General features: G+C 49.3%; 1 protein-coding gene across 1 annotated transcript in view; it reads left to right on the top strand.

Annotated features, from left to right (window-relative positions):
* ANKH (ANKH inorganic pyrophosphate transport regulator) overlaps positions 1–26864 on the top strand; it is a 129316-nt gene that overhangs the window by 79483 nt on the left and 22969 nt on the right. Inside the window, exons 3-8 of the mRNA XM_032861888.1 lie at positions 2620–2738; positions 5363–5446; positions 12042–12212; positions 13882–14016; positions 16112–16204; positions 20110–20205. Coding sequence (XP_032717779.1) covers positions 2620–2738; positions 5363–5446; positions 12042–12212; positions 13882–14016; positions 16112–16204; positions 20110–20205 — 698 coding nt within the window. The remainder of the gene's footprint in view (positions 1–2619; positions 2739–5362; positions 5447–12041; positions 12213–13881; positions 14017–16111; positions 16205–20109; positions 20206–26864) is intronic.

Raw genomic sequence — 26864 nt, 5'->3', positions numbered from 1 at the left:
CGCCTGTGTGACTCTGCTGGGCTTGTGCTAATGGTGCACCACAGACTGGGAGCTGAGACAACGGAAATGTATCATCTCCCAGGGTTGGAGGCTGGACGATCAAGCTGTCAGTGGGTTGCTGCCCACCCCGGGACTCTCTGGGAGCTTCTGTGGCTTGCTGGCAACCTTGAGCCTTTCCTGGGTGTGCGGACGCATTCCCCCCCATCTCTGCCTTCACATCCACGAGGCGTTCTCCTCGTGTGTGTCCACCTCTTGGTCCAGATTTCCCCTTCTTAAAAGGATCCCAGTTATATCGGATTGGGGGCCCACGCTGCTCCAGTGTGACCTCATCTTTCCTAATTAGAGCTGCAATGACCCTGTCACCGAAGAAGGTCACATTCTGCCGTCCCCAAGGACAGGGATCACTCATCCTGTCTCACCTCTAGATCTCGGCCTTCCCTGCTTTCAGAGTCCGTCAAGTTCACTCCGTGGCCTTGTCTGTGGGCTCTAACCTTGACACTGGAATTTCAGCCCATGAGCTATTCCTGGCCGCCCGGCTCTCGCCCCTGGCATGGCATTGCGCGTCTCAGCCAGCTCGGCTGCCTTGACCTGCCAGCAGCTTCTGTCTGTGAGGGTGGGACAGTCTTTGGGCCGGGGCTGAGTGTCCCCTGGCAGGTCCCCAACTGAATGAAATGAATGTACACGTGATCAGCAGCAACAATAAACTCTGAGACAAAACCTGTAGGTTTCAGTGTCCCAAGTACACCGTTCACCCGCTTAAGGAACATCTTCACCAGGGCCTTGAGTTTCCATCTGTCTGCTTTCCCTGGGTCTGCGCGCCTTGCACCTGGCAGAGAAGGCAGGCTGTGGGGCTCCCGCCCTGCCCCTGCCCTGAGCCTTCCAGGGTCAGGTCAGGCTTTCTCTAATCTGCTCATCTAATCTAATCCGTGTGCCCTCGGATCCCAACGTGGACCTCACAGCTGTATCCTGCCCTGCTTGTCCCACCTTCCCAGGTCTTTGCTCTTTCTGCCCTGGGACACGCTCCCTCCCGGATTTCCCTTCTTGCTGCCTCAGTGGCTCAGCTGGCCCCACCACGCCCCAGACCTGACATGTTTGCTCCCCTGGCGGCTCACTTTTTGGTTCTCCCCCTGCCCCTCCTTAGAGGGCCTCGACCTCTCCTCCTGCATTTGCCTCCCCCATTCCCCCGTTCTCTGAATGTCCTACCCGTTCCATACCCCCACGCCTCGAAATCACTTTACTTCCCCATCTGGGATTCCCACTTGTGCATGTAAATATCCATGAAATCATACAGAAGACTTGACTTCAAGTTCTCATGAGGCAGGACTAATCCACCAAAAAGGAGTGGAAGCTTCTTTCTTTACTATCGGTTTCTTCTTATCAGTTCATAGGGGTCCAAGTCATCCCCCAAACTTTGAAGTGGAGAGAAGGATCTTAATATTCACCTAAAATGAGACTCTCGCTGCGTTCTGTCTCCGTTCTGATTTCAAAGCAGCTTTATAGTTGTCCACTGCATTAATATTCGTATTTATAGAAAAATGAAAACAGCAGGAACGGTGCTGTTAAACCACCATGTACAACGGTATGAAAACACAAAGATTATTGGTTTTCGATATAGTCTAATCATCTATCAATGAGGTGAAAATCTCTCAGTTTATGTCATCTTTGCTAACAGCACCTGCCAGAGTGCCCAGCTGATCCACTAGAAAGACCTTCCTCTTCCTTCCTTTATATCCTTGTGCAGCGGCCGATTCTTTCAGTCTCTGTCACTTCAGCACCAGCACACTCCTCCCAAAAGGTGAAACAAAACAAATCGCAAGCCGTGAAAAGGCTTTCCATCTTTTTGTTGAAAAGACACATCAACAGGGGCACCCGGGGGGCACCGATGGTTAAGCATCCGACTCTTGGTTTTGGCTCCGGGCATGATCCCAGGGTCGTGAGACTGAGCCCTGTGTCAGGTTCTGCACTCGGTGGGGAGTCTGCTTGACATCCTCTCCCTCTCCCTCTTCCCATTCCTCTCCTGAAAAAAGAAAACAAAAAAGGGGAAAGAAAAGAAAAAGAAAGGGCGTATCAACATCTGGGAATTTCCTCTTAGTCAATAAGTACTACTCCATATAAACATTTAGCTTCCAAATGATCCATCAAGCGCCCTTTCATGATGTCAAGTTAATGGACGCATCCTAAATGCATAATAGGAGATTGAGTAATTGATGCTGAGTAAACCTACAAAAAGGAATTCATTGCAACCATTAAAGGGTGGGAACAAATCAGGGAAAGATGGTCATGGTTTACAAAAGAATATATATACGGAATGATCCCATGTTCATGTTAAAACACACACGCGTACCCCACGCACGCATCCACCACACACATCCCCATAAAAGATCTGGGCTCTTAGAACCCAGAGCATTCACCAGGACCCCCTCTGAGCAGAGGGATAAGATTGGACATGACCTTTTTTCCATTTGCTCATCTAATTTTCTCATTTTTCTACACCAAAAAAAAAAAGAAAGAAAGAAACCCAAATATTACATCTAACATTGTTTTTGCACTTTTGAGATAAAAAGCTTAAAAGATAACTTTTTCTAAATATTGCTCTGTATGTTTTTTGGCCCTTTGCAGCTTATAGTGACTTAGGCTACTACATTATCAATAAACTGCACCATGTGGATGAGTCTGTGGGCAGCAAAACGAGGCGGGCCTTCCTGTATCTCGCTGCCTTCCCTTTTATGGATGCAATGGTGAGTAACTGTGGACACTTCTTAAAAAAAAAAAAAAAAGACGGTGCACTTAACATAAAATTTACCATTTTAGCCGTAGACCCCATTTGGTTCATCCATTCCTCCAACAGGGGACACCTGGGTGATTTCTACCTTTTGGCTATTTCTATAATGGGTTATGAACATGGGTATACAATACCTCCTTGAGCTCCCTGTTTTAACCCTTTTCGGGTAGATAGCCAGAAGTAAAATTGCTGGATTATATCATAATTCTATGTTTAATTTTTGAGGGACCCTCATCCTGATCTCCATGGCAGCTCTATCATTTTTTATGCCCACCAGCAGTACAGAAGGGTTCGAGCTGGCCACAGACTTGTAACCAGCCCATCTTGGCCGTTTATTTGATGAGAATCATTGTACTTGCCACAAAGTTCTAGCGAGAGGCAAGAGAGCCTATTTGAAAGCTGTATTTAAATATAAAGTTCTTTCCTGATATAGTCAGGATCAAGGGATCAGGACAGCTTTCTGATAAACTCACCATTTGTGTGGCTTAAGCACCCAAAAGCGTTTTAGAATGAGAATCTCTGGAAAATATGGATAGGCTTTCATGACTTTAATAACCAGCTTTACTACATTACTAAGGGTGGCTCACTTCATAGACAAAATTCTTTGTCATGATACGGGAGAGTTCTCAGAGAATGCTTTTTCTCTATTCCTCTGTGCTATTGAGAATTATAAAAGAGATTTAGCCAAAATAAAATATATATGTATATACACACACACACACACATCTTCAGTAATGTCCAATGCTGGGAAATAAACCTCTTCTTTGGATTCCATTTTAAATTATTTTGGGGGGGAGACTTAAAAATATGTTCATCTGTATAGTTTTTCAGTGCCCCGCCCCTCAAGTTTCACATACTGTAGATGCGTGAGGTAAATGGGCGTCCACAGTGAGGTGAGGCCAAGCCCCACATCTTTGGAGGAATGAGCCAAGGTCAGCTACGTGTGGTCCACCTTCTCCGATGGTATCAGGAGTGCTATACCGCCTGCAGTTAGCTTATGGACGTGGCCTCATGGAATCTCTGACCGTTTCCCACCAGTCTGCACGGTGACCTTGAACTCACAGTTTTCACACCAAGGCTCTGATTGTCAGTTGGTGTGGCGGCAGCGTCGGTGGGAGAATTGGGCCATCGGAGCATTGGTACCTGGATTTTCTTTTTCTTACTTATCACCAAGTAAGAAATTTACTCTGTATTTACACTGGCAGTTGACACGTACTCCAAAAAAAAAAAAGACAAAGAGGTTGGATTTCCTAGAACTGGATTCCCTAACGGTGCCCCATGCTGACCTAAGGGGGCCCCATAGTGCTTGGAATCAGGAAACAGTAGAAGCCCAACTTCCTAGACAGAGGCCCAATACTGCTCTGAGGCCTGCCCCCATCTGTATGGGGATTCTGTGGACACACAGAAGAATTACGGTGATACGTGAATTCAGGGACTCAGGACTAAAAGTGAATCCGTGTGCCCTATGTTCCATTTCCCTTCAGCTGTATTTCTTTGCTGTGAGAGAGTTTCTAAAACTCAGCATAACACCAGAACATTGGGGATTAACACCCTTTACTTTCCTGTTTCATCATCAACGGCCCCCAAAGACCCAGCAGTAAGAGACCATTCGTGAAAAACAAAATAATGAACATTGATAAAAAGCCAGGTCATCTTCCCAGGCACACACCCCTGCACACCTACACCTGGTTAGAGAGAGAATGTTTGAAAACCACAAAGCTTATCATCCCGATGGCTTCGGTCAACCAAGGGGGCCCACAAGCCACTGTTTGCAAATGTTATCGACAATTGGCGTCTCTTTCCACATCTAGCACCTCGAGACCTGTGAGCTGAGGGAGGAAGTAGATGGGGCAGCTACTGTACAGAGTCCCGACACAGACCTCGGGAATAAATCGTATTTGTCTGATGGCGAGAAGCTCGCACGAAATGTTACTGCCGTGTCAGTCCACATTGGCCTTTCCGGGTCAGAAGGGTGATGCTCACACAGATTCTGCCTTGGACTTCAGACCTCCAAACTCACCGGCCCCCCAGGCTTTCCATCATCTGCTCCCCCCGAGAACCTTCCTCTTCATCTCCCTCAGAGGCAAAGTGTCAGATCAGATCCTGCCCCAACTTGAAGAGAAGGAAAGAGTAGAGCCCTCATGGTTTGATGAGAACCTATAATGACTATAATAACTCAGAACCGAACTGGAGCCCTCGTTATGACACGCCTCGCAGAGGGTGAATGTTTCTGCCTTGTCATTCCGGCTGCCCCAGAGAGAGAGGGTGTTTCCTCTGTTCTTGGTATCCATCTAGCTTCCCTGCCAGGAAAGCTAGTGAGTGCCCTGGTCTGCCTTATCACCTGTACTAAGTAAATCCTGTGCAGTCACTGATTCCACTTAGAAATCTAACGCGGACCTAGCCACCAGGCCAAGTTATGGTCATTTGACCAACGGAAGGTTTGTCCTGTGCTCCGAAGGTTCTGGGGTGGGGGTGGGGGGTTGTAAAAGTCTATTTCCGGATTGCCCAGTAAATCCTAACGGCCAGAAGTCATCCGATCCCAACGGTGTCTCTCATGCCAAATTCTATTCATCCCGGCAGGCGTGGACCCATGCTGGCATTCTCCTCAAACACAAATACAGTTTCCTGGTGGGATGTGCCTCGATCTCTGATGTCATCGCTCAGGTAAGTACAGTCTGTGTGTCTGTCGGAGCTCCCCGGAGCCCCCTCCTGCCTCACTGACGTGCATTCCCTCTGAGGGGCCTTCCTGCCTTACTCCAGCTGAACGTGGACGTCAGGGAAGGTGTGTTGAACAAGTGGGAGCATGAGACCTCTTGTAGGAGATGCACGTCTAATCCTGCGAGAAGGAGGGTGGTAGGAATTGACATTCAGCGTCAGATGTGTGGGCCCTTAGGCTTACAGATCTCGCCTGTGAAATGACCATCGGGTCCCAGCACACATGTGTCTGGTGGTCAGTGGGTCACAGCTGGGGGCACAGTTGGTCCTCCGTGTGGCCTCCCAATACCATGGTCTGTCCCTTGGCTCTAGAGGGAGCTCTTGGGAATTCTTCTTCCATGTTGTTTCTAGTGTAGATGCCACACATGGCTGCCATTCATGCATCATTAGCCAACATTTCACAAGAGCCAGGAGGCTGGACGTGCTCTGAGAAGAAGGCCGATGTTGCCCTTTCTGTGGAGCCCGGCTCTGGCACCAGCCCCAGCTCTCCACGTTACTTCCTTTCTTCTGCCACTCAGGATACTGCATGAAAAATTTCAGCAGAATATTAGATTTAATTCCCGTAATCTATAAATTAGCCCTAGTTCCTACAATCAGGGGTTCGGGAGAACCGTTTCTTCACAGAGGAGGGGGGATGGGCTTATTTTTAAGCTCCTTTTCTAGTTCTCGGTTCCATTCTATCAGCATTTCCATGCATTTCTGCCTGGTTTCCCCCCATCATACAAGCTAGTCTGGTGGCCACCTTTTTGAAATAATCTACTGTCAAACCATTAGTACCTCCCTAAAGACCAACAATTACATTTCCAAATTAATTGCATTTACTCCAAGAATCACTATTGAAAGTAATTTAAATTAATTCCTGTTAATACTGTGTGTGTGTGTGTGTGTGTGTGTGTGTTTGCTCACACATGCGTATGCCTGGACACTCGCTCACGTCCTCTCTGGATATAGTTTTGTTAATTTTTTTTGTGAGTTATTAGAGATTTTTGTCCTGATCTTACTTTTATTCATCCTCTGAGAGATGAACTAAACTGCCTTATTCACTCTAATCAGTTAATTTGAAATTAAGGCCGCACCTCTCTTTTCCAACATTGGTATCAGCAACTCAGGGAATATTTATAGATGTGTGTTTTCTTAAGGGCAAACAAACAAAACACAACTTCACTTTGCCGGAGATAAATATAGTGAGCATCTAGGAGTAGAAGGGAAAACCAGATCCCTGAAAAATGCTTTGCCAGCACGCCTACGGCCATTTTCCTTCTCAGTTTGAAACCCCGTCCTGGCCGGTGCCTGCTGGGAGGGCTCGTAAGTGCAGAATGATCAGATCTGGTTGGGAAGAGAGACGGGAGCTAGATTCAGATGCCATCTGGCCCCGAGCTATTCCTGGTGAAGTAGTTATTTTAAACCTTGTAGTTTGAAAGTTTGGAGGAATAAATGCAATGTTCGTTCCTAAGTCTTTTATTACCCCTGCTCCCCCACCCCCAGTTTTAGTCCTCTGTTTCTTGAAAGCATTTTGTTAAATACCGAACTTGTGAGTAGATAGGTCTCAGGCAAAGTCCTCTGCAAATACCACCTTGGCATAGAGAGATAGCAAGTTATCGCCAATGGTAAAATGAAAGTAGCTTATAATGCCTAGCCTTTCAGTGGCAACTCCCATTTTTTAAGAGTTTACTATGCTGGGATGCCTGAGTGGTTCAGTCTGTTGAGTGTCTGACTCTTGGTTTCAGCCCAGATCTTGATCTCAGGGTCGTGGGATCGAGCCCAGCCTTGGGCTCTGCTTGTCCCTCTGCCTCTCCTCCAGCTCTTGCCTGCTCCTCTCTCTCTCAAATAAATAAATACATCAAATCTTTAAAAAATATTTTACTAAGCTAATTGATCTCTCACCATAGTACAAGAAAGCTCTCTTGGTTTGGTTTATCCATGCAATAATGCTTTTCTGTGCCACCATTACTGTCAGTAACGCTGTGCCCTGGGGGCACCTGGGTGGCTCAGTCGGTTAAGCATCTGCCTTCGACTCAGGTCATGATCCCAGAGTCCTGGGATCGAGCCCTGCATGGGGCTCCTTGCTCGGCAGGGAGCCTGCTTCTCCATCTCCTTCTCCCTCTGCTGCTCCCCCTGCTCGTGCTCCCTCTCTCACTCTGTCAAATAAACAAAACCTTTAAAAATAAAATAGTGCTACATTCCAATATATTGCCAAAGAATTTATGAAGAATATTGCTGTTTCTGTTGTATTTCACAATCACCTGGTCAATATTTGCTCAGCATCAGCAGGAGCGATCTCAGGGCGTTGCTGGATCTTACTGTGACCTCCTGTCCTAGCCCTTGCCTCCTGACTCAGCCCAGCGCCCCAAACCGGAGGCCACCCTTCCAGCTCAGCAGCGTTGCTGCAGTCCTGTCAGTCCCTTGGCTCGCTGTCTTTTCATCTCAGCCTCCTGGCAAGGCCTCACTCCTGAATCCCCCTGCAATACACCTTTCACCACCTGCGCCCAGAAAGTCAAGCAGCTGATGGAACCATGAATCCACGCTCATCACTCACCGCAGCTGACCCAGTAGCTTCGTCAGAGGGTCCCTCCGCTCCTCCCTCTTCCCAGTAGACGAGCTCCCTTCCCACTTCCACGAGAAAGTTGAAGCCACCGAATTCTTCACCTTCTGGCCACCAGACCTACAAGCCTGCCTCCAAACCCCGCGTCATCTGCGTTTTCCCCCCATTCTGGGAAACGAGGCTCCCCCGCCTTCTCTGGTCCAGAGAAGGCTTCCACCTGCGCTTTCTCAAGAAGGGGGTCCAGCCGGCTCTCTCGACCTGTTGTCTCTCCCCTGGGTCATTTCCCCTGACACGTGAACGTGCTCACCCACCTGCCGTGTTAACACAACCACAAGGGCAGCTTTTTCGTGCTCCCGTGTGCCGCTCGGGCTCCAGTTCTGTTACTTCCCAGCCAGACTTTCAGGAAGGGGGTTTTTGCTCACTGTCTCCATTTATTTTCTACTTCTGTCCTTTTACCACCTCCAAGTCGGCTCCCCGGGGGGGTGGGGGGGAGGTCTTGCCAATGACCTCTGTGTCACTTGATCCACGGGACGGTTCCGTCAACTTTCTGGCCGTCTCTTCATTCCCTTCACTGCTCCCTCCTGCACAAAACGCGGCCTCGCTCTGGAGCTCAGCACTGCTCTGTCTCCTCCTCCTGGAGGCCCCTCCTCTCCAGATGTGAAGATGTGGACGTTCCTCGAGGCTTTCTCTCTCCTTGCTGTGTTCTGTTGGAGAAGAACCTAATTCGCGCCCTAGGTCTGTACCATCTCTAACAGGACCAACGGTTCCCCAATCAGCCGCGCCCTGTCCTCTGAGCGCCAGACAACATATCTAGACGCCTGTCGGATCCTCGGCGTCCCCCCAAGCGGGGGCGCCGAGGATACCTTCATACCTTCTCTATCAAGTGTTTCGGTTTTGAGCAAACCCGTGGCACTGTCATCGGGTCAGAAGCCTGGGGACCATCCTCTTCATCACCAGGCCTTTTCGATTTTAATCCCAGGTGTATCTTTGATGTGCCCTCTTCTCCCCATTTCTGCCCCCTCGCCCGGGTCCGAAAGAGCCCCCATCCGGCCCGGACCGCTAGAGAGGTCTCCTGACTGGCCTCTGCTCTGGCCCGCCCCTCCTTCTTTCCTTCCGTCCCCCCCTCTGCGGCCACAGTGATCTCCTCTTGGAAATTCTGGCCACGCTGCTCAGAAGCTGCTTTAAACATTGCTTCCCGGGGTTCCTGGGATAAACAGTCAAAATCCCGGTCATGGCGACAACGTTCAAGACCCTTGGACCGTGCTTCCTCGCCGGCCTGGCACTCTTCTCTCGTCCCCTCGCTCCTGCCACCCCCACCACGGACACACCATTTAGGGCCCTGGTGTGGCAGAGGACCCTTTCATGGGGCTCTTTGCTTCGGCCCCTCTGCCCAGGAGGACTTGCTCTGCCTCATGTCCTCGTACCTGCCACGGACTCCTGCCACTCCTGCCACACCCTGCTGAGGCTGTAGGTCTCAATTCAGGTGGCACCCAAGGGGATGCCCTCCCTCGAAGCAGCCAGGCCATCCCAGCAAAGCCTCGCTGCCTCCACCCCCTCAATGGACACTCCTCAGCATCCCTGTCTGGTTCACATCCCCACTCCTGCACTGGACTGTCAGCTCCCGAAGGAGAGTCTGCGACGATCTTGTTTATCTCTGGGCTCTCGGGCACTGCAGACGGGGCCTGTGCAGAACACTCTCCTGGGGAAAATCCTTACCAAGGAGAGTAGGTTCCTGCTCGGAAAATGACCTGATGTTTCTGGTGGTAATATCAGATTCAACATCATAATTCTGGACTGAAATGCAGAAGACCCCATGTTATTTTTAATTGATGAGTAGTACAGTCCACAGTGACAGTGGAAGCTCTGTGATGGGTGCTGGGCCTCACGGCATCGAGCTGTTAAATGGGGAGCTGGGTGAGAGCCACTGGCCCAGGGCATCCCCCTCCTTCGGTCCTGCATAGCCCACCCCCTTCTTGTCATCACCACACTTACTTCTCTTTGGCTCGTGTCCCCCTTTCCCTTCTTAACCACATCCTCCTCCGTGGTCCTGCCCAGCAGGCCTCCATCTCGTGTGGCCATCCTGACGGCTCTGGAAGCCTTCCTGGATGTGGAAGTGGAGGACTCAGTCCTCATGTATTCCTTTCTTGTACAGCGAGTTTTCAGTCTCTATGCACGGTCGTCATTGTTCCCACTGTGGGTTTCTGTGTGCCGAACGGTCAGCTTGCTGAGACACTCAAGCAGGAGTTTGCCTGGGGGCTCCATCAGGCCTTCTGAGGCATTAGAGATGTCCCCACACGTCTGGGCCCCATCACAGAACTCCCGGTCCTCCGTTCCTAATACTGTGTGTCCCTAGCAAGGCTTCCCCAGGTTGTGTCTACATCTTCAGTGGGCATTTTCTACTTGTCCCATTTGAAAGGAACAGGCGTGGGGCCAGTTATGGGCATCTTGACTTCATCCGTGGGCTCTGCTGTGTTTTTGGAGAACGGGAGCGGGAATGTGAGCGCCACCCTAACTGGTGTCTGCTCACGTCGTCGGTGCAGCTGCAGCCTGGTTGTGTCCACGCGGCCAAGCCGTGCCTGAGGCTCCCGGTCCGAATCAGCCTTGTGTACTGGGTTCGAGAATGACAGCTGGCATAAGACGCAGCCCACACTGCAAACAAACCACCTCCAGCATCTGATACTTTCACTGCGCTCACAAGTCTGTATAACCCTGCTGTTCTCTGTTCCCTCCGGCAACCGAATGCACTCATCCAGCTCGTCATGCTCAGTCTCCAGCTTCCTTTTTAACTTTCTGTCATCGCCAATTCCTTGGTACTGCAGTGATGGGGATAAGTCTCCATGGGTCAGGACCACTCTGTGGTGGTGTGTTTTGCATGCCTGTTGTTCCGTGGATATTTGGCCATTAACGTCACAGTACCTCACAGCCACCTGGCCAGCTCAGACAGAGGGGGATGCAGCTCTTGATCTCAGGGTTGTAGGTTCAAGCCCCACATTAGGTGTGGAGATTGCTTAAAAATAAAATCCTTTTTATAAAAAGTCAGTGGAACCCCAGAATAGTGTCCCCCTCCCCATTAGTTAATTTTTGTGGTCTTCCATCTTCAGTGGTCTTCTGAATGTGTGAATCCCCGGATGGCTCTGGACAGAGGCTGGGCTGCTCCTCGGACTTTTATAGACAGGAAAGCTAAATACTTGTTAAATATTTTTAGAGATCATACAGTCAGTAGAGATTAATACTTTATTTTTTTTAATCTCTCCTGACTCTATTTTTTCGAACTCTTCCACTTTTTAAGTTAGTATTTTAAACTTTAATTGACTTTGTTTTTAATAATTGACACTGGTGCTTTTCGCAGCATTTTTAGCAAACTTCATCTTACAAACGTTAATGTCTATTTTTCTGTATATGTTGCTGATCACCACTACTTTTTCCTTGTGGACTTGGGGCCTTTGTTGTGGATTATATGTGCGTGTCAGGATTCAGGCTCAAGAGGCCAAACCTCTACCACATCTTTGGGGATCTGGGGAACAAAGTGTCTGGATGTTTTGTAATGAGATCGTAACCAGATATATCATTGCCTTAAAGGAGTATTAGAGAGGACCGCTTGGGTGGCTCAGTGGGTTAAGTGTCTGCCTTTGGCTCAGGTGATGATCCCGGGGTCCTGGGACTGAGCCCCGCATTGAGCTCCCTGCTAATTGGGGATCCTGCTTCTCCCTCCCTCTCTGCCTGCTGCTCCCCCTGCTTGTGCCCTTTCTCTCTCTGTCAAATAAACAAAATCTTAAAAAAAAAAAAAAAAATAGAAGAGTCTTGGAGGGGAATATAGCAAAGCGATTGTGTGCTCTCTCCCTGAGGACACACGGAGCCCCAGCCCCAGCTCCTGTCCTCCCTTCAGCATTGAGGTTTTCACTCGGAGGTCCACATCGTCAGGGTGCCAGCAGCCGGCCTGCACGCCCGTCGATGGGTTCTGTCATCTCCCCTCTGACATATCCTTGTTTTCCCGCCCTCCAGGTCGTGTTTGTCGCCATCTTACTGCACAGTCACCTGGAATGCAGAGAGCCTCTGCTCATCCCCATCCTGTCCTTGTACATGGGCGCCCTCGTGCGCTGCACCACCCTGTGCCTGGGCTACTACAAGAACATCCACGACATCATCCCCGACCGGAGTGGACCAGAGCTGGGGGTACGGCCTGTCTGTGCATCTGGGGATGGCCCTCTGGGAAATGGGAGACCCATGTGCAAGCCCGTGCCCTGAGATGTCCAGCACCAGGGCACATCCAGAGGCAGACGTGGAGTGGGGGGTGAATGGCCTTGCGAGACGTCACGGTGCAGCCTCCTTGTTTGCCTATCGGGAAACTGAGGCACAGTGGTCAGGTCAGGCTGAGGAGTAGATACGGCAGTTTTGGTTCTTCATACCCTCGGTTGTCAAAAGTAAGTCATTCTGTGTACTCATCAACAAGGAGCTGGGGGCCCACAGCTCCCATTTAACCTTGCATTTGGGTAATTTCTGAGTTCACAGCAGGACCCCAGGCTTTGTTTGTACTTTATACTTTCCACCCTGGCCAGACCCGGTCGCTCATTCGGGCGTCTCCTGTGGCGTGAGCAGAGAGTGTAGCCACCATGGGCAGCACCAAAGTCTGGTCTCTGCCCTCAAGCAGCTGCATTATGTCCCATCCCGTAGATGAGAGCGACACAGAAGCAACAGTTAGATGGGAGCCCAGACAGCACACGGATACAAGAGCCTTGGAGCGCAGGGAGGGAAGACAGTGATGGGGTCTCAGAAGTTCCCCCACCTCCTGGAAGGTGACAGAAGTGGAGTCAGATGCCAGCAGCGTATAAGCCTCCCGAGCACTGTTCCAGCATCAGTGCAAGCAGGATCTGACATGTATATGCTGATCCCTCCCATCGGTACCAGACATCCCTGGGCTTGGTTTCCGTCTAGCTGTGGGGCCGATATGCACGAGTCCACGCAGCCCCGAAGAAGGCCCCACACTCCACCCTCTGATCCCACCTTTGAGCACAGCTTACTCTTGGCATGTCAGAACAATAACTGTATTGACCACTTACCTCGATCCGAGGCGGGCTGTCAATAAAGTCTGATCTAGTTGTTTCCGTCACTAGGACACCCACATCAAAAGGGTCTCGATGGTAACAATCCATCTCTGAACCCTGAGCCGCCAGCAAGGGAGATAAAAGTGGCTGGCATGGTTCCACAATGTGACTCTTACCCTCTAAAGAATCAAAACCGAAGTTAAATCATGAAAGCCAGCCTTTAAAGATTGCACACCTTTTGGTTTTGTAGAATTCTCAATAAATCACCTTTTCTTGACCATGCTTTCATTTTTATGCTTCTGAACATTCACGTGACTTCCATCAGAGCTTTCAGAATAAGAACCTTAGTAATGGATTTATACCTCAATAATTAGGCACATTTGTGACCTGACTGGTTACAGAAATAAATTATAGTAATTTTTTTTTTCACTTCTGAGAGTTAAGTTCAGTTTGGTGATTAAAACAAAAACCAATTTCCAGCCTGTTTTCCAAGCCATGGAATTGTGTTCTTTCTGGGTTAGAAGTGCCCTGTTTGGAAAATAGTGATTTGGATCCATCAAACTTAAACGTGTGCTTTGATTTCACGGTAAATTGCCCGCTGTCTGAGTTAATTTCTAATAACACTGTACGTTTTATTTTAATTTGAATTGGCTTGGCTACAGAGGCTTTTCCTTGTATTATTTTTAAGTACAATGAATTGACTCATTATTGACATCAAAAGGAAAAGCCTTGGCTCCGAATTGTTTTTTCTGTTCTGTTTCTAGAATGTAGTGAATTTGTATCTCCATTTCTTGACACAGGGAGATGCAACCATAAGAAAGATGCTGAGCTTCTGGTGGCCTTTGGCGCTCATCTTGGCCACACAGAGGATCAGTAGGCCGATCGTCAACCTCTTTGTTTCCCGGGACCTTGGTGGTAGTTCCGCAGCTACTGAGGTAGGGTGGTTTCTAGGGATGGGGGCACTTGTGGTCACCTTTTAAAGAATGGGGGTAGGGGTAGGGAAGTGGACACAGACTTGTTTCCAATTCATCTGGAGAGCTCAGGTAATTCTGTGGTATCATAATGGACGACCCATTCACACTCAGAAGCCAAGAGGCTCTTAGAATCGTGGGACTGTTTACTTCTATGAATATGGAAGAAAACATCTCCTTCATCCTTCTTGTTGACCAGATCTGAGGCATGGGCACAAGGCTAAGGGTGCAAAACTAGCAAGAAGCCGGGCTGGTCGAGGAATCCAGATTTTTCTGACTCCCATCCAGTGGCCTTTCCATTTTCCTGTGGAGTCAGCGTGATGCCAACATTGTGGTGGCCAGAGACCACGGACTCTGCCGTGTAGCAGCAGACATGACCAGGCCCAGACCGTGAGGCCCAGGTCCCCCATTCCGACCCAGCCCGCTCTCACCTGTTCCTGCCCCGCCTTCCTGCAGTACGCCCCTCCCCCCACACCCCGGGCCCATCGTGGCTCTCTGAGCTCTTTGGCAGTCCGCCCTCCCCCAAATGAGGATCTCCATTATTTACTCACTCGCAGCTCAAGAAATTTATCTGGAAACTGGCAGCTACTCCAAAGAAAGTGTTGAATCATTTTTTCCATCTTTCAAGTATGGTATGAACAAATCAAGTTACTTCATTTGTCTCCTCCTCCGCTGCCCTCTGGAGACTTGATTCTGTCTCTGGAACTGCTGATCCTTCAGGAAGGCTGGTGGCTGCTCATTAGGGCCTTCTCTTTCCACGTCGCCCTTGAATGAGCCGTCGGCGTGTCTCCAGCCTGGGATCTCCTGCCAGTTTCCATGTCCTGGGAAGCAGCTCATGTGGGCTTGGAAAGGGACGCACATAAATCACAAGCAGGACGCTTTCTCCTGCCTCACTTTGTTCTTGGACTTTGTGTTTTGGATCACGAAGTTCATCTTGGGTGGCTCTTACAACCCAACAGCTTTTTCAGTTAACACCAACAGTTTAAGTTGCTCAGAAAAAAAAGTATGTGACCCTCATCACTTGTGTGCTGGAATTCCATCTTCCCCTTTGAATAAAAGAAAAAAGAAAAGAAAAACCAAGGTAAATGACGTCAGTGGCATAGAGACGCAGTGTGTAGGGTACAGAACAGACATGTATTGACCATCTGCTGCATGTCCGCCATTTATGCACATTTCAGGGACTCCCAGCAAACCTTTGTGATGGATCTCATCATTCCCGTGGTTCTGCTGGAGGAACAGAAAGGGAGGTCTGAGAGGGTCCCTGCTTCACACAGCTGGAAGGTGACCAAGGGAAGGTTTGGGTCCACACAGTAGTGTCTTTGCCCAGCTGGGGACTTACCCCATGTTCCAGGCATGACTGTAATGTTAATGAAAATAGATGAAGCCTGTACTTCTCCTTTACTAGCTAGTTAGAGTTGAACTCTGCCAAAATGTAGGGTTTGATGCTTTGTTTTCACTCTCCTTCCTTTTCATTCGCATAAGAAGATAAACTCTCATTTTCACGGAAGGATATGTTTGGTTTCCACAAGAAAGATTTCTTTAGTTTTCTTAAATTAAAAATCAAAATTGGGCTATTCTGGCCAGACAGATTAAAAGTAAGTTGAGTTGGAAGGAGAAAACCATAAAGCCACCAACTAGCGCCTACTGCCGGCCACCCAGAAGGACAGGATGGAGGCCTAGACGTGGACCCTAAGCAAAGACTATCTGGAGAGCAGAAAGGGCTCAAAATTGCATTTTGGGACTCCAGAACTGGGCTAGACTGGAGGGCTCCATTTGGCTCAATGGAAAGAGAAAGGTCTGGTGGGCCTGGGTTCAAATCGTAGCATGTCCAGCCAACGCCCAGGCTCTCGATCCCCCTCCCATCTGTGGCTGCAGTGGAGCATCTGTCTCTCTCCATTCCCCCAGTCCCGCCTGTGGCTGGCCAGCGCTTCTCACCCAGTGTGGAGTGATCCGTCTGTGGTGGCCGCACCGAGACTGCTCCCTCTGGCCTGTGGCAAGAGCAGCTACTGGAGATGCTCTCTGGGACGCCGACACTAATGGCTGGCTCCTTCTCTTGTAGGCAGTGGCAATTTTGACAGCCACATACCCTGTGGGTCACATGCCATATGGCTGGTTGACGGAAATCCGTGCTGTCTACCCGGCTTTTGACAAGGTGAGCACCTGTACTGCGCGGTGTCTGAAATACTCTCTTTAAAATTGGCCTTTGATAGGTGTCTCCGATGAAGAACACCTTGATATTTTCCAGTCTCATCTCCCTCTGTAAGGTGAACGTGGTGTGGGGGGTGTCAGGCGTCATTAAGGAATATTTCCCTCAGAAAATAACAGAAGTCGTGAAGCTTACTTTCATGCCAATCCTCTGATGCCCTCCAAACGATATTCACTTATAGGTAATTCTGATTAAGAAATTATTAATTTTTTTACAAAGGGAAAATATACTCTCAAAAAAGTTTATTACATTGGATTTTGTTTCTGTGGTTTGTTTTTTTTTTTTAATTAAATGAATGCTTTGCTGACCTCATAGCAAATGTGAAGGTACAGACAGGATTGAGCCCTTGAGGTCCTAAGCTTCTGTCTGGGTGTTTTTCGGTATACGCAGTGTCCATGACCCCCGAAGCTGTCCGTGCAGTGGCCCGGGTCCAGGTTGCTTTGGATGCAGCGGACTTATTCCAGCTGAAAGCCTCTGTTAACCGCAGCTCTGTCCCCCCACAGCTGCTTGCACACAACCCTTCAGGCTTGTAGCCTGTGGCTGGGTCAGCACTGTCCTACCAATCATTGAATTAATGTCTTTTTCATTAAAGCTTAATGACTTGAACCTTTAGACATTTATAGCAAAACATAAGCCCCAAAGATAGTGTACAATTTTTTTAAAGATTTATTTGTTTATTTGAGAGAGAGAGAAAGAGCATGAGCGAGCAGGAGGCAGGGGCAGAGGGAGAAGGAGAGAGAAACTCAAGCAGACTCTGTAGTGAGTACAGAGGTCAACACAGGGCTCGAACTCACGACCTGAGACCATGACCTGAGCCAAAACTAAGAGTCAGACACTTAACTGACTGTGCCACCTGGTGCTCCTATACAATGTTTTAAAATGAAAAATAAGGGGGCGCCTGGGTGGCTCAGTCAGTTAAGCGTCTGCCTTCGGCTCAGGTCATGATCTCAGGGTCCTGGGATCGAGTCCCGCGTCAGGCTCCCTGCTCAGTAGGGAGTCTGCTTCTCCCCCTCCCTCCGCCCCTCCCCACTGCTTGTGCTATCTCTCTCAAATAAAAAAATAAAATCGTTTTAAAAATACAGTGAAATGAAAACTAGGAAAGAAGCACACTCCTGCACTTGTATTTTTCACACCAACCCTTTTGCCTTGAATTTCTGTAGAACCAGCTCAGAGCCATTGCTGGTAACATTTTATCTGATCCCAACAAGAACCCTGGGATGTGAGGAGAGGAGGCCTCTTTGCTAGGGACCCCAGCAGATGAGCTCTGGCTGCTCGGGCAGCGTGGGTTCTGGCTGGCTGAGGCTGGGCTCCCTCCGCGCCCCACTCCCACCCACTGCCAGACCCGAGTGGGCATCGGGAAGCCCGGGAAGCCCACAAAGCAAGGCCCAGCCACGGGCCGTAAGCTGCGCTCTCTCTTCACATGGCATCCGGCTTCTCAAATGTGTGGTTGTCTGTGGGCTTCTGGAAGAGGGCATAGCCTGTGGCGTGGAGCCCCAGAGAGGTTTCCTCTGCACCTTGCGCCCTGAGCCAGGGCACTCCCCAGCAGACTTTTCTCCTGGCGGTCCCTGTTTGCGTGAGTTTAACCCAATCTATGAACAAACGTCGCTGTTTTCCTTTTAAGGAACATGAATATAGAAGTAAATCCTAGAAAACCGAGATGGATATACGTCTTTTTGCTAAATTTCTAGCTCTTGGAGAACCAGATTATATAATAAACCTAGAGGAGAACAGCAGGTACTAAATATTAGAAACTCCTGGCTGGGAAAGTCTCATCTGGAATGTTTTTGGCTACCTTGAAATAATACCACTTAACAATAGCAATACAGCACTGTACGGTTTCACTGGGAGCATCCAAGAAAAACTTGGTTTTGTCCGTGATCACAGGGGTTAGGTGCTGTGAAGCAATCCCCGTAGCGACCGCACCTCTCGCCAGCAACTGCAGTCACTCAGAATCCTTCTGGAGCCTCCCTCTTTGTTTCCGGGCATTCCAGGGAGCGCCTCCGAGGCGTCCGTGTGAATGTTGTCTATTCACTCAAATCTGAGACAACCTCTGTGCGGACTTGCAGAGTTGGCTGCGTTGACAATGGAAATCCTAGCCTCTTTGTGCTTTCCAGAATAAGGGATTTGACATTTCTTGCATAACTTCTGACGGCTCTCGCTAAATATCCACCGGGAGCATTTTGCACTCGTACACAATCTCTCTGACGTTCAGTTATCATCTGCAGAAGAGTCTGCGTCTAAGCGCATCGGGCAAACAAAGTGAAACACACTTGCCAATCTAACGATACGCACTCGTTCATTCCAAACCTGCTGCCGGAAATAGGCACTGTTTTTGAAATGAAAGCACACCTGGGGCTCTCTGGCACCCTGCTGTCCCACCACGGGTGACACAGGTGATGCACCGATGTCCCACCACAGGTGACACGTGGGGCATGCCGCTGTCCCACCACAGGTGACACGTGGGGCACATGCCTCTGTCCCACCACAGGTGACACGTGTGGTACCCTGCTGTTCCATCACAGGTGACATGAGTGCTTTGAGGTTGTTGGATTCTTTGGGGTGAGCCCCCCCAGGCACCTCTCTCGCGGGTCCCCCAGGGCCGCACCCACTGTGACTTGCACTTCAGTGTAGCAGCCGAATCTGTTACTCAGAAAAGCAGATCCACTTTAGAGGCTGGACTTAGGAAAACATAGGCTCGACCAGACGTTTGTGCTGGAGGCATCATGGGGAAGGGATGTGAGAGATCTCCGGCTGCCTCCAAAGGGAAGGAGCTGTCAGAAGCTCTTTTTCGAGTGGAACCTGTCTGCGCTCTGCCTCTGTGTCTTTTGTTGAGCGAGACGCAAGCCACGTGCTGGGGGCTGGCTTCTTCCGGTCACCTCTGGGACTGACTGGATCCGAATGGAGGTGGGGGGCTCTTTCCTCCACTGGTTTTCATGGCGAGGGACCAGACACTTGTCTGATCAGGTGGTGGCCATGCTTCACGGTGGCACTGGGATGGTCTCAGGAAGCCTCGGGAATACGCAAGAGGACATTTGAGCTGTCCGCGCTCTTTGCTTAAAATTAAGCATTAACAGAGATGGGCACCTTCTCTACTCAAGAAAGATCGTGCTAAGTGGCAGGAGGGAAAGAGTAGGGTGAGGGGCACAATCCTTTTTCCCAGAGAGCCAGTGCCTACCTCACAGGCTTCCATGCCGGCCCCCCGAATACATACCCACGCCCAGAGAGTTCTCGGGTTGACCAGCACTCCAGCAAGCGGGATCCCAGGGCAGTTAGGAGTAAAAGGTCAGAGAGGCTTTCAGAAACAGATGGGCTGTGCCACTGACATGCCCTCAAAAGGGGGCTTTGAAAATTAGAAGATCCAACGGGACAAGGAGGAGCAAAAGCACGAAACAGGAAAACACCACATGTGTTAGGGGCAGAGCAAGAGCTTCTGTCTGGAATCCGAGGGGGATAGTCAGTGTCAGGGCAAGCAGGACTGAGAATGCCCACCCGTCCTTCTGGTCCGCTGGTGGGGAGGACGGGGCCCCAGAGGGGAGCTGTGGCTTTGAGGAGATGCCAGGTGACCAAGAGGGGCCACACGGGTTGGGACCCTAGGCTAGGCTGGGTGGGGGCCCGGTGACAAGGGGAGCGCACATTCAGGAGAACCTGCCCGGTGTCCATCTGTAACTCCCTCCGGTTCATGTTCACGTCCAGCAACCTGACCGATGCCTGAGAGAGACAAAGTGACAGCCATTCCCAGCTGTCAGGGGACATCTATACCTCAGACGCATCAAATAAAACTGAAACAAGACGTTCTTCAAGTGGCATGTGTGGTCAGCTGAAGGTAACCCTGTCCTCTTCTTTCCCCCTAGAATAACCCCAGCAATAAACTGGTGAGCACTAGCAACACCGTGACCGCGGCCCACATCAAGAAGTTCACATTTGTCTGCATGGCCTTATCACTCACGGTAAGGGGAGACACTGACAACACCATACCCCCCACCGGCATTGTTTTTGGGAAAGGGGAATGGACATTTTAAAGGGAGGACTGTTGTGTTCCATACCTATGATGCTATATGGAATTAATTAACAACCCAAAATATGAACAGTAGTTCCTTAGGGAGGTCATTGAATCTAGGAATAAAGGGTAGACTTCTGGCAGTTCTGGGGACTTCTAACATGCTGAAAAAAGGCAGACTTTGCCTCTTGTTTTAATAATAATCTTGTCTTACTGAATAACTTCTGATTCCGTTTTCAGCATTCAGAGTCAAGTGTATAAACATCCCTTACCCTCTTCCAAATTTAGTTGGTGTTACTTGAGTTAGCGCAGTAGAAGTTCCTCTCCCCATCCCACTTACACTGCTTCTGTCTGCTTGCCTGTCAAGATCCCAGGCCCTGGGTCATTCTCGTGGACATAGCCGTGGACCCCCGCGGACAGCCCCACACTCTGTGCACAGCCTACATGTCCTTTATCCATCCCCATGGGTAATTTCAATGTAAAAGATACTGTTCAAAATATGTACATGGTCGATAGCCCAAAGCACATGGTATATAATTTAAGGTTGTTTATAGCAGCAAAACAGAAAGAAAGAAAAGCACTTTTATGAACAAACTTACATTGTAGACCATGCCCTTTGAGTTCTAAAGGTGGAGATGACAAGGAGGTAAAAAGAAATGCAGGTCTTTTTTTTTTTTTTTTTAAAGATTTTATTTATTTAGAGCGGGGCATGGGCAGGGTTGCAGAGAGAGAAAAAAACTCCCAGACTCCAGCTGAGCATGGCATCCAATGACTTGGGGCTCGAGCTCATGACCCTGAGATCGTGACCTGAGCCAAAATCAAGAGTCAGAGGTCCAATCAACTAAGCGACCGCAGGTGCCCCAAAATGCAGGTCTTTTGAACTCAGCCCAGTCTTCCTCTTTGTTGTTGGGCTCTGCAGTTCTTCCTAAGTCTTGTAGAAATTCTCCATTTATAAAGTACAAGTATGTTCCGGAAATGCCAGGGGTGCACAACTCTCGTCATCGATGACCAGGGCAGAAGGGCTGGTTACGCTGATGAGAGGAACATGGTGACTCTGGCCCCTCTTCCTTTCATCACAAGAACTATTGGCTTGATGAGCCCTGATGGTGGTCCTTATTTATCATCGAGCCCTAAGCACGTTTTAAACCTTTGATGGATATTTTTCCAAAGCCCATGACTTAATCTTTGATCCACGGATCCTACGCCTGAATAGATTGTAACAAAGGCAACATGAGACTAATAGCTGGTCACGTCACCCATCGTGACCTTGTGTCCTCAGCGGCCCCTTCTCCCCAACCTGCCCCTCCTGCCAGTCCCTTCCTCCTGACTCTGCTGGAGGAGGCGGGGGAAGGGCCGTCAGGAGCACCTTCCCATGCCACCTCGCCCAGGAGGAATTCCCAGTAGCCCGCCTGTGTCGTCGGGACAGGTTACCCCAGGAAACCCTGCTCCCCTATTTGTGTTACTTCTCTATGGTGTGCAAGTTTTTCCATAGTTCTCTAAAATATTAGGAAAACAGTGAGCAGCCTTGAAACTGTTTAAAAGAGTATTTTAGAAAAAGCCGAGAAGGTTTCTATTCCAGGAACAGACCTCAGCTTTTGGAGACGATGAGAAATGATTGGAAGTCAAAAGTTGAGTTGAACCAAATGCCAGGTTCTGTGACTTGGCCCTCATCCCTCACTGAGTGCCAGTAGCTTTTAGTTGTCACTGGCTCGGCGATCCGGGTCTGACCTCCTCTGTCTCCTCTCACTCCGCTTAAACATCTTGCCCGCCTACAGCTGAGTCGGATGGAGAACTCCACCAGCCTGGGTTTGAGGCTGTTTCTTCTCTGGTCTGGTGCGCGGGCAATAATCTGTCACTCTGAGACAAGCAACTGGTTTATTTCTGAAATGGTGATGATTTAGAAAAATGCCTAGATTTCCCAGGTGAAGATTTTATTTATTTCATTATTCTAATCCCGTCCTCCTTCCTGTAACTGGAGTGTGTCAGGTTAGATTTTCCCCATAGAAATGGAGACTCAGAGTCCTTCATTGGAAAGAAACTTGGAGACAAGCGAGCCAAAACCCTTCCTTTTTTAGAAGGGGAAGGGACTCAGAGAGCCTTAGTGACCCACCCGAGCACCTGGAACGGATCCTGCCAGAAGCCAGCCTCCAGGCCCGCTCTCCGGGCCCTTTTGTCCCTACAGTGAAGTTTTCAGCAGGTAGGAACTGCTCTCTGGCCCTGCGCCTCCAGACGTGGGCGTCATGCTTGAAATGGCGGTTTCTTTAACACAAAAAAACAGGAGTATTTGAGTTTGCTGCTCATGAAGTGTTTCACATATGTTATGCTTACAGTGGTTCAGTCTATTGGTCCAACATCTTAGCCACAGGAATTGACCTTAAAAGACATAGAGGAAAAGTAAGCAACTTTTTTTTTAAGATTTCATTTATTTATTTGAGAGAGAGAGCATGAGAGAGAGCTTGAGCAGGGGGAGGGGCAGGGGAAGAGGGAGAAGCAGACTCCCCGCTGAGCAGGGAGCCCTGCATGAGGCTCAAACCCAGGACTCTGGGATCATGACCTGAGCCGAAGGCAGACGCTTCACCGACGGAGCCACCCAGACGCCCCCGTAAGCGACTTTTTTAAATTGGAGTACAACTGACACACAGTGTTACATTAGTTTCAGGTGTAGGGTTGGTTTCTGGTTTCTCTTTCCTAAATTAAATGTTAAGCTGTCACTATAATGTGTACATTCCTTTTTGTAGCACTTTCTGTATTCAGTCTTCACATCTGTCGCTCCTCGTAGGCTCTGAAGTGCCCACGTCGGGTGTGCGACGTAGCCACCTTCCACCCCCAGGGCCGAGTGTCCTGTCTGACAAAGGAGGTGCTCAATAAACCGCCACTTGAGACTCACCTCTGAGTCAAAGGTACTGAAGGCACCCACCCCGGTGAACGACAGTCTCCTGATTTGCCCTCAGTTTATCCGACTTTTAAAGCTTTTAAGAGGTCCTTTCTTCTCAAGTCCATTTTTGTTTTGTTTTAAAGATTTTATTTATTTGACAGAGAGAGGTACAGTAAGAGCAGGAACACAAGCAGGGGAAGTGAGAGAAGGAGAAGCAGGCATCCCACTAAGAAGAGGGCCCGATGCGGGGCTCGATCCCAGGACCCTGGGATCATGACCTGAGCTGAAGGCAGATGCTTAACAACTGAGCCACCCAGGCGCCCCCCATTTTTGTTTTTTTTTTCTAACTTTAAAACTTCTTAGTGCTAGGGAACTAACATCACAGAGGCCACCGAAATACTCAAGAGCAGTGCACATTGTGTTTATTCCAGTGGATGAGGTTACATACAGTCTCTGAGCTTTCTGATGGTTCCAGAACCTTCTGTACATCACCTGGGATCAGAGCCCTCTCTGGGGCTCTGCTTCTGTGGGCTCGCTGGCTCTTCTCGGGTCTTTGAGAAGAGCTGACTCCAGAGGTTCTGCAGACACTCAGTGACCCAGGGACGCTGCCTGTTTTTCAAGAGAAAATGTATGCTGTCTAGAATAAAAAAAAATCCATCTTGCCATCAGAGTGGGCTCACTCTTGGAGCCCTGACATTTTGGGGGTCAACATCCACCTTGGCCTGTGAAAAATACGGCTGTGTCACCTTTGACGCTTAATAAGACACTAATATTCCAGTATGCTACAATGCACATCGTTATTCACACCCTAGTGTGGATTCGCAGTGTAGTTCAGAGTTTCTATCCTACTCCAAAAGTGGGTTCTGCCTCATGCTCTTATCTGGGAGTGTTCCTTCACGGAAGGCAGCAAACGTCCGTGAAGAGGGATTGAAGAGGTGGGTAGAGTTGAAAAGGACAAATATTCTGGAAGCATCTTCCTTTCGGCCCCTCGGAGCTGCCTTCAGGAGGAAGCGCTCATGGTCCTGTTTGATGGCAGGGAGGGTGAGGGAAGGGGGAGCTTTAGACCCTCCAAGAGATGAGCTTCAAAATGGTAGAACTGTCAGGTCAACAGTGTCCCCTCCGTGGCAGCAAAGGAGCAGACATGATGCAAACCGTGTTAGTAAGGTGACTAGCTTTTTGCTGTTTGGGGTAAAGGAACACACGGCCTGGAAACGTCCACAGCTTAAGGCAATTTGGAAGAAAGACTTTGGATAGTGGGCTGCATTGCGAGAGCTTGTGGCGCAGTGGCTGCGCGGAAGAGGGCACATGGCAGAGCAGCCATCAGCCATGCCCACAGCAAGGCTGAGCCGGTGCTGGGATCTGAACCAGTGGCTGGTTGTACCCCGAACCTTCTGCTAGAGCCTGGGTCTCCATCACTTCTGTGACTGACCGTGAAGCCCAGTGATAATCACTATGTCCTAAAGGCTGTTGCTCTAGCAGAAAACCATGGGGAACACAAGCTGGAGGAGGTGGTGATGAGCTTGCAGTCAGGAAGCGGGAACAGCATTCTTTCCTCTTGGGGAAAGGCACTGGTAATACCAAACATGCAGAAACTCACCCTCTTATTAGCTAGCCCCTCTAGATTTACCCTGAGTCCTTCCCGGGTTCTAGATTTAGGGGTAAAATAGGAACCGCTAAACAGGGTAGGATGTGTCTTCTCAACAATCCTTTTGATATATAGACAATGGACTTGGATTCCTGGGTGCTAGGCCAGTTTGGTGCCAGTGGATTGACTTGCTAAATTTATCAAACTGCCAATCTACTCCAGATATTTTCTTTACCTATTTCTTTTTTTTTTTTTAATTTATTTGACATAGAGAGATCACAAGTAGGCAGAGGCAGGCAGAGAGAGAGGGGGAAGCAGGCTCCCTGCTGAGCAGAGAGCATGATGTGGGGCTTGATCCCAGGACCCTGAGATCATGACCTGACCCAAAGGCAGAGGGTTAACCCACTGAGCCACCCAGGCGCCCTTCTTTACCTATTTCTAAAGTTCATAGCCAATCAAATTAAATGGAGAAGTCTTAACATCTTTGGGTGATTTTAGTTGACCAATTTCTATTTTGACTTCACAATAGCATTTTAAGAACATTTGGTATTCTCTTAAGCTCTTTTCTGCTCTAGTTTTGGGGAGCAAGTGCCAAGAGGGCAGCCTCTCTGCTGCAAGAGAGTTGGAGAAGAATCCGTGCAAGGCACAGGCTTGGCTGCTGATGAGGCCTCCCCAACCCCCTTTCTAAAAAATGGAAATGGGCATCCGTCCAAATGGATCTTGGCAGGCAGAGCTAGGCGGGTACTTTTGTGCAGTGAAAAACCTATACAATCATACCCAGCATCCCTTTAACCCAGAGAAAGACAAGAGGGGAAGATGGAAGAGTGCAGGTCAGAAGGAGAAGGGAGAGAGACTATGGGTCAGAAAATGAACAGAGAGGTTGGAAGTCAAGGCAAAATGGAGTAGAGACAGAGGTGAGGGACACAGATAGGTCAGGAGGATGTGAAGTCCCCAGAGACCCCTGGGGCCCTCACAGCCCTCCAGGCCCTGCCTATCCTCCCTGTACAAATCACTATAAATTCTAGAAGAGTTAAAAAGACAAATTTTTAAGAAATCAGTGGATTTGACAGACTGTCAGCCAATTAAGCTCTTCCAATTTTTGGTGAGCTGGCCTATTTCAGGAAGGCAGGTATAGAGTGAGAGTCTTCCCAGGCTTCTCCAGAGGTGGCTTTGAGACCCCAGATTCAGACCCTGCCGAGGTCCTGGGATTGTGCCAGGGTCTCCAGAGTATATCCCACTGGCCTCCCTCATCTTCAACAAATGGAGGCTGCTTGGTGGTGTGTGTGTGTGTGTGTTGCTGTCAATGTGGGGAGAGAAGGTTGCCACCAGGTACCAGCAGACAGCACTGCCTCACACAATAGGGTCCCAGGCAGGAGCTGTTACTACTGGAGAATCTGATTCTTTCTAAAAACTTAAAATAGGTTTTTACTCCAGATCCTCCTAAGCTTTGCTTTTTTGACATCATGGGTAGTAAAAAGGGAAAGTGTGAATCTGCCTTCACCTGAATCGTCTGTTCCAAACTCTCATGGCTTGAATTGTGTCCACCAAAAATTGCTATATTGAAGTCCTACCCCCCTCTCAGTCCCTCAGAATGTGGAAGTAGGTCTTATTTGGAAATAGGTTAAGATGCGTTCCCAGTAGGTGAATAAGGAAGGTGTGGGGACTCTAATTCAGTAGGACTGCTGGTCTGACCTGGGGGGGTGGGGGCATCCAGACTTTGTGTTGCGGCCAAAAGCCAGGACAGGCCTGGAGGGGACTGTCCCCAGACACTGCAGACTGATTGCGGCACTGCCTCCTCGCTGCTGGAACTCCAGGCCTGGGAGGCCAGAACCTCGAGCTGCCTTAAGCCTTCCGGTTTGGGGAACTCACACCCCATTGTCTCCAAAAGAAAGAATCTTCCTGTAGTCACTGAAGGCCACATGAATTGATCAGCCAAACATAACGATTCTACAACTTGTTTTCTTTTTAATCTCCCCACTTACTGTTTCCATAAGACATCTCTATTCTTTTATTTCCCGATTCTCCATGTAAGATAAAAGTATTTTTCGTGGGGACGGGATGGTCCCCAGATTGATGTGATTAACTGTATCTCTGCTGGTGTGGGTTTTTTGGGGCTTGGGGGGCGGGGCGGTGTTGGCATCCCAGCGTC

The sequence above is a fragment of the Lontra canadensis genome, unplaced genomic scaffold, assembly GCF_010015895.1.
Source record: "Lontra canadensis isolate GAN:19392208 unplaced genomic scaffold, GSC_riverotter_1.0 scaffold22, whole genome shotgun sequence".
NCBI classification, from domain to species: Eukaryota; Metazoa; Chordata; class Mammalia; order Carnivora; family Mustelidae; genus Lontra; species Lontra canadensis.
This window is presented reverse-complemented; position numbering and strand designations above follow the sequence as displayed.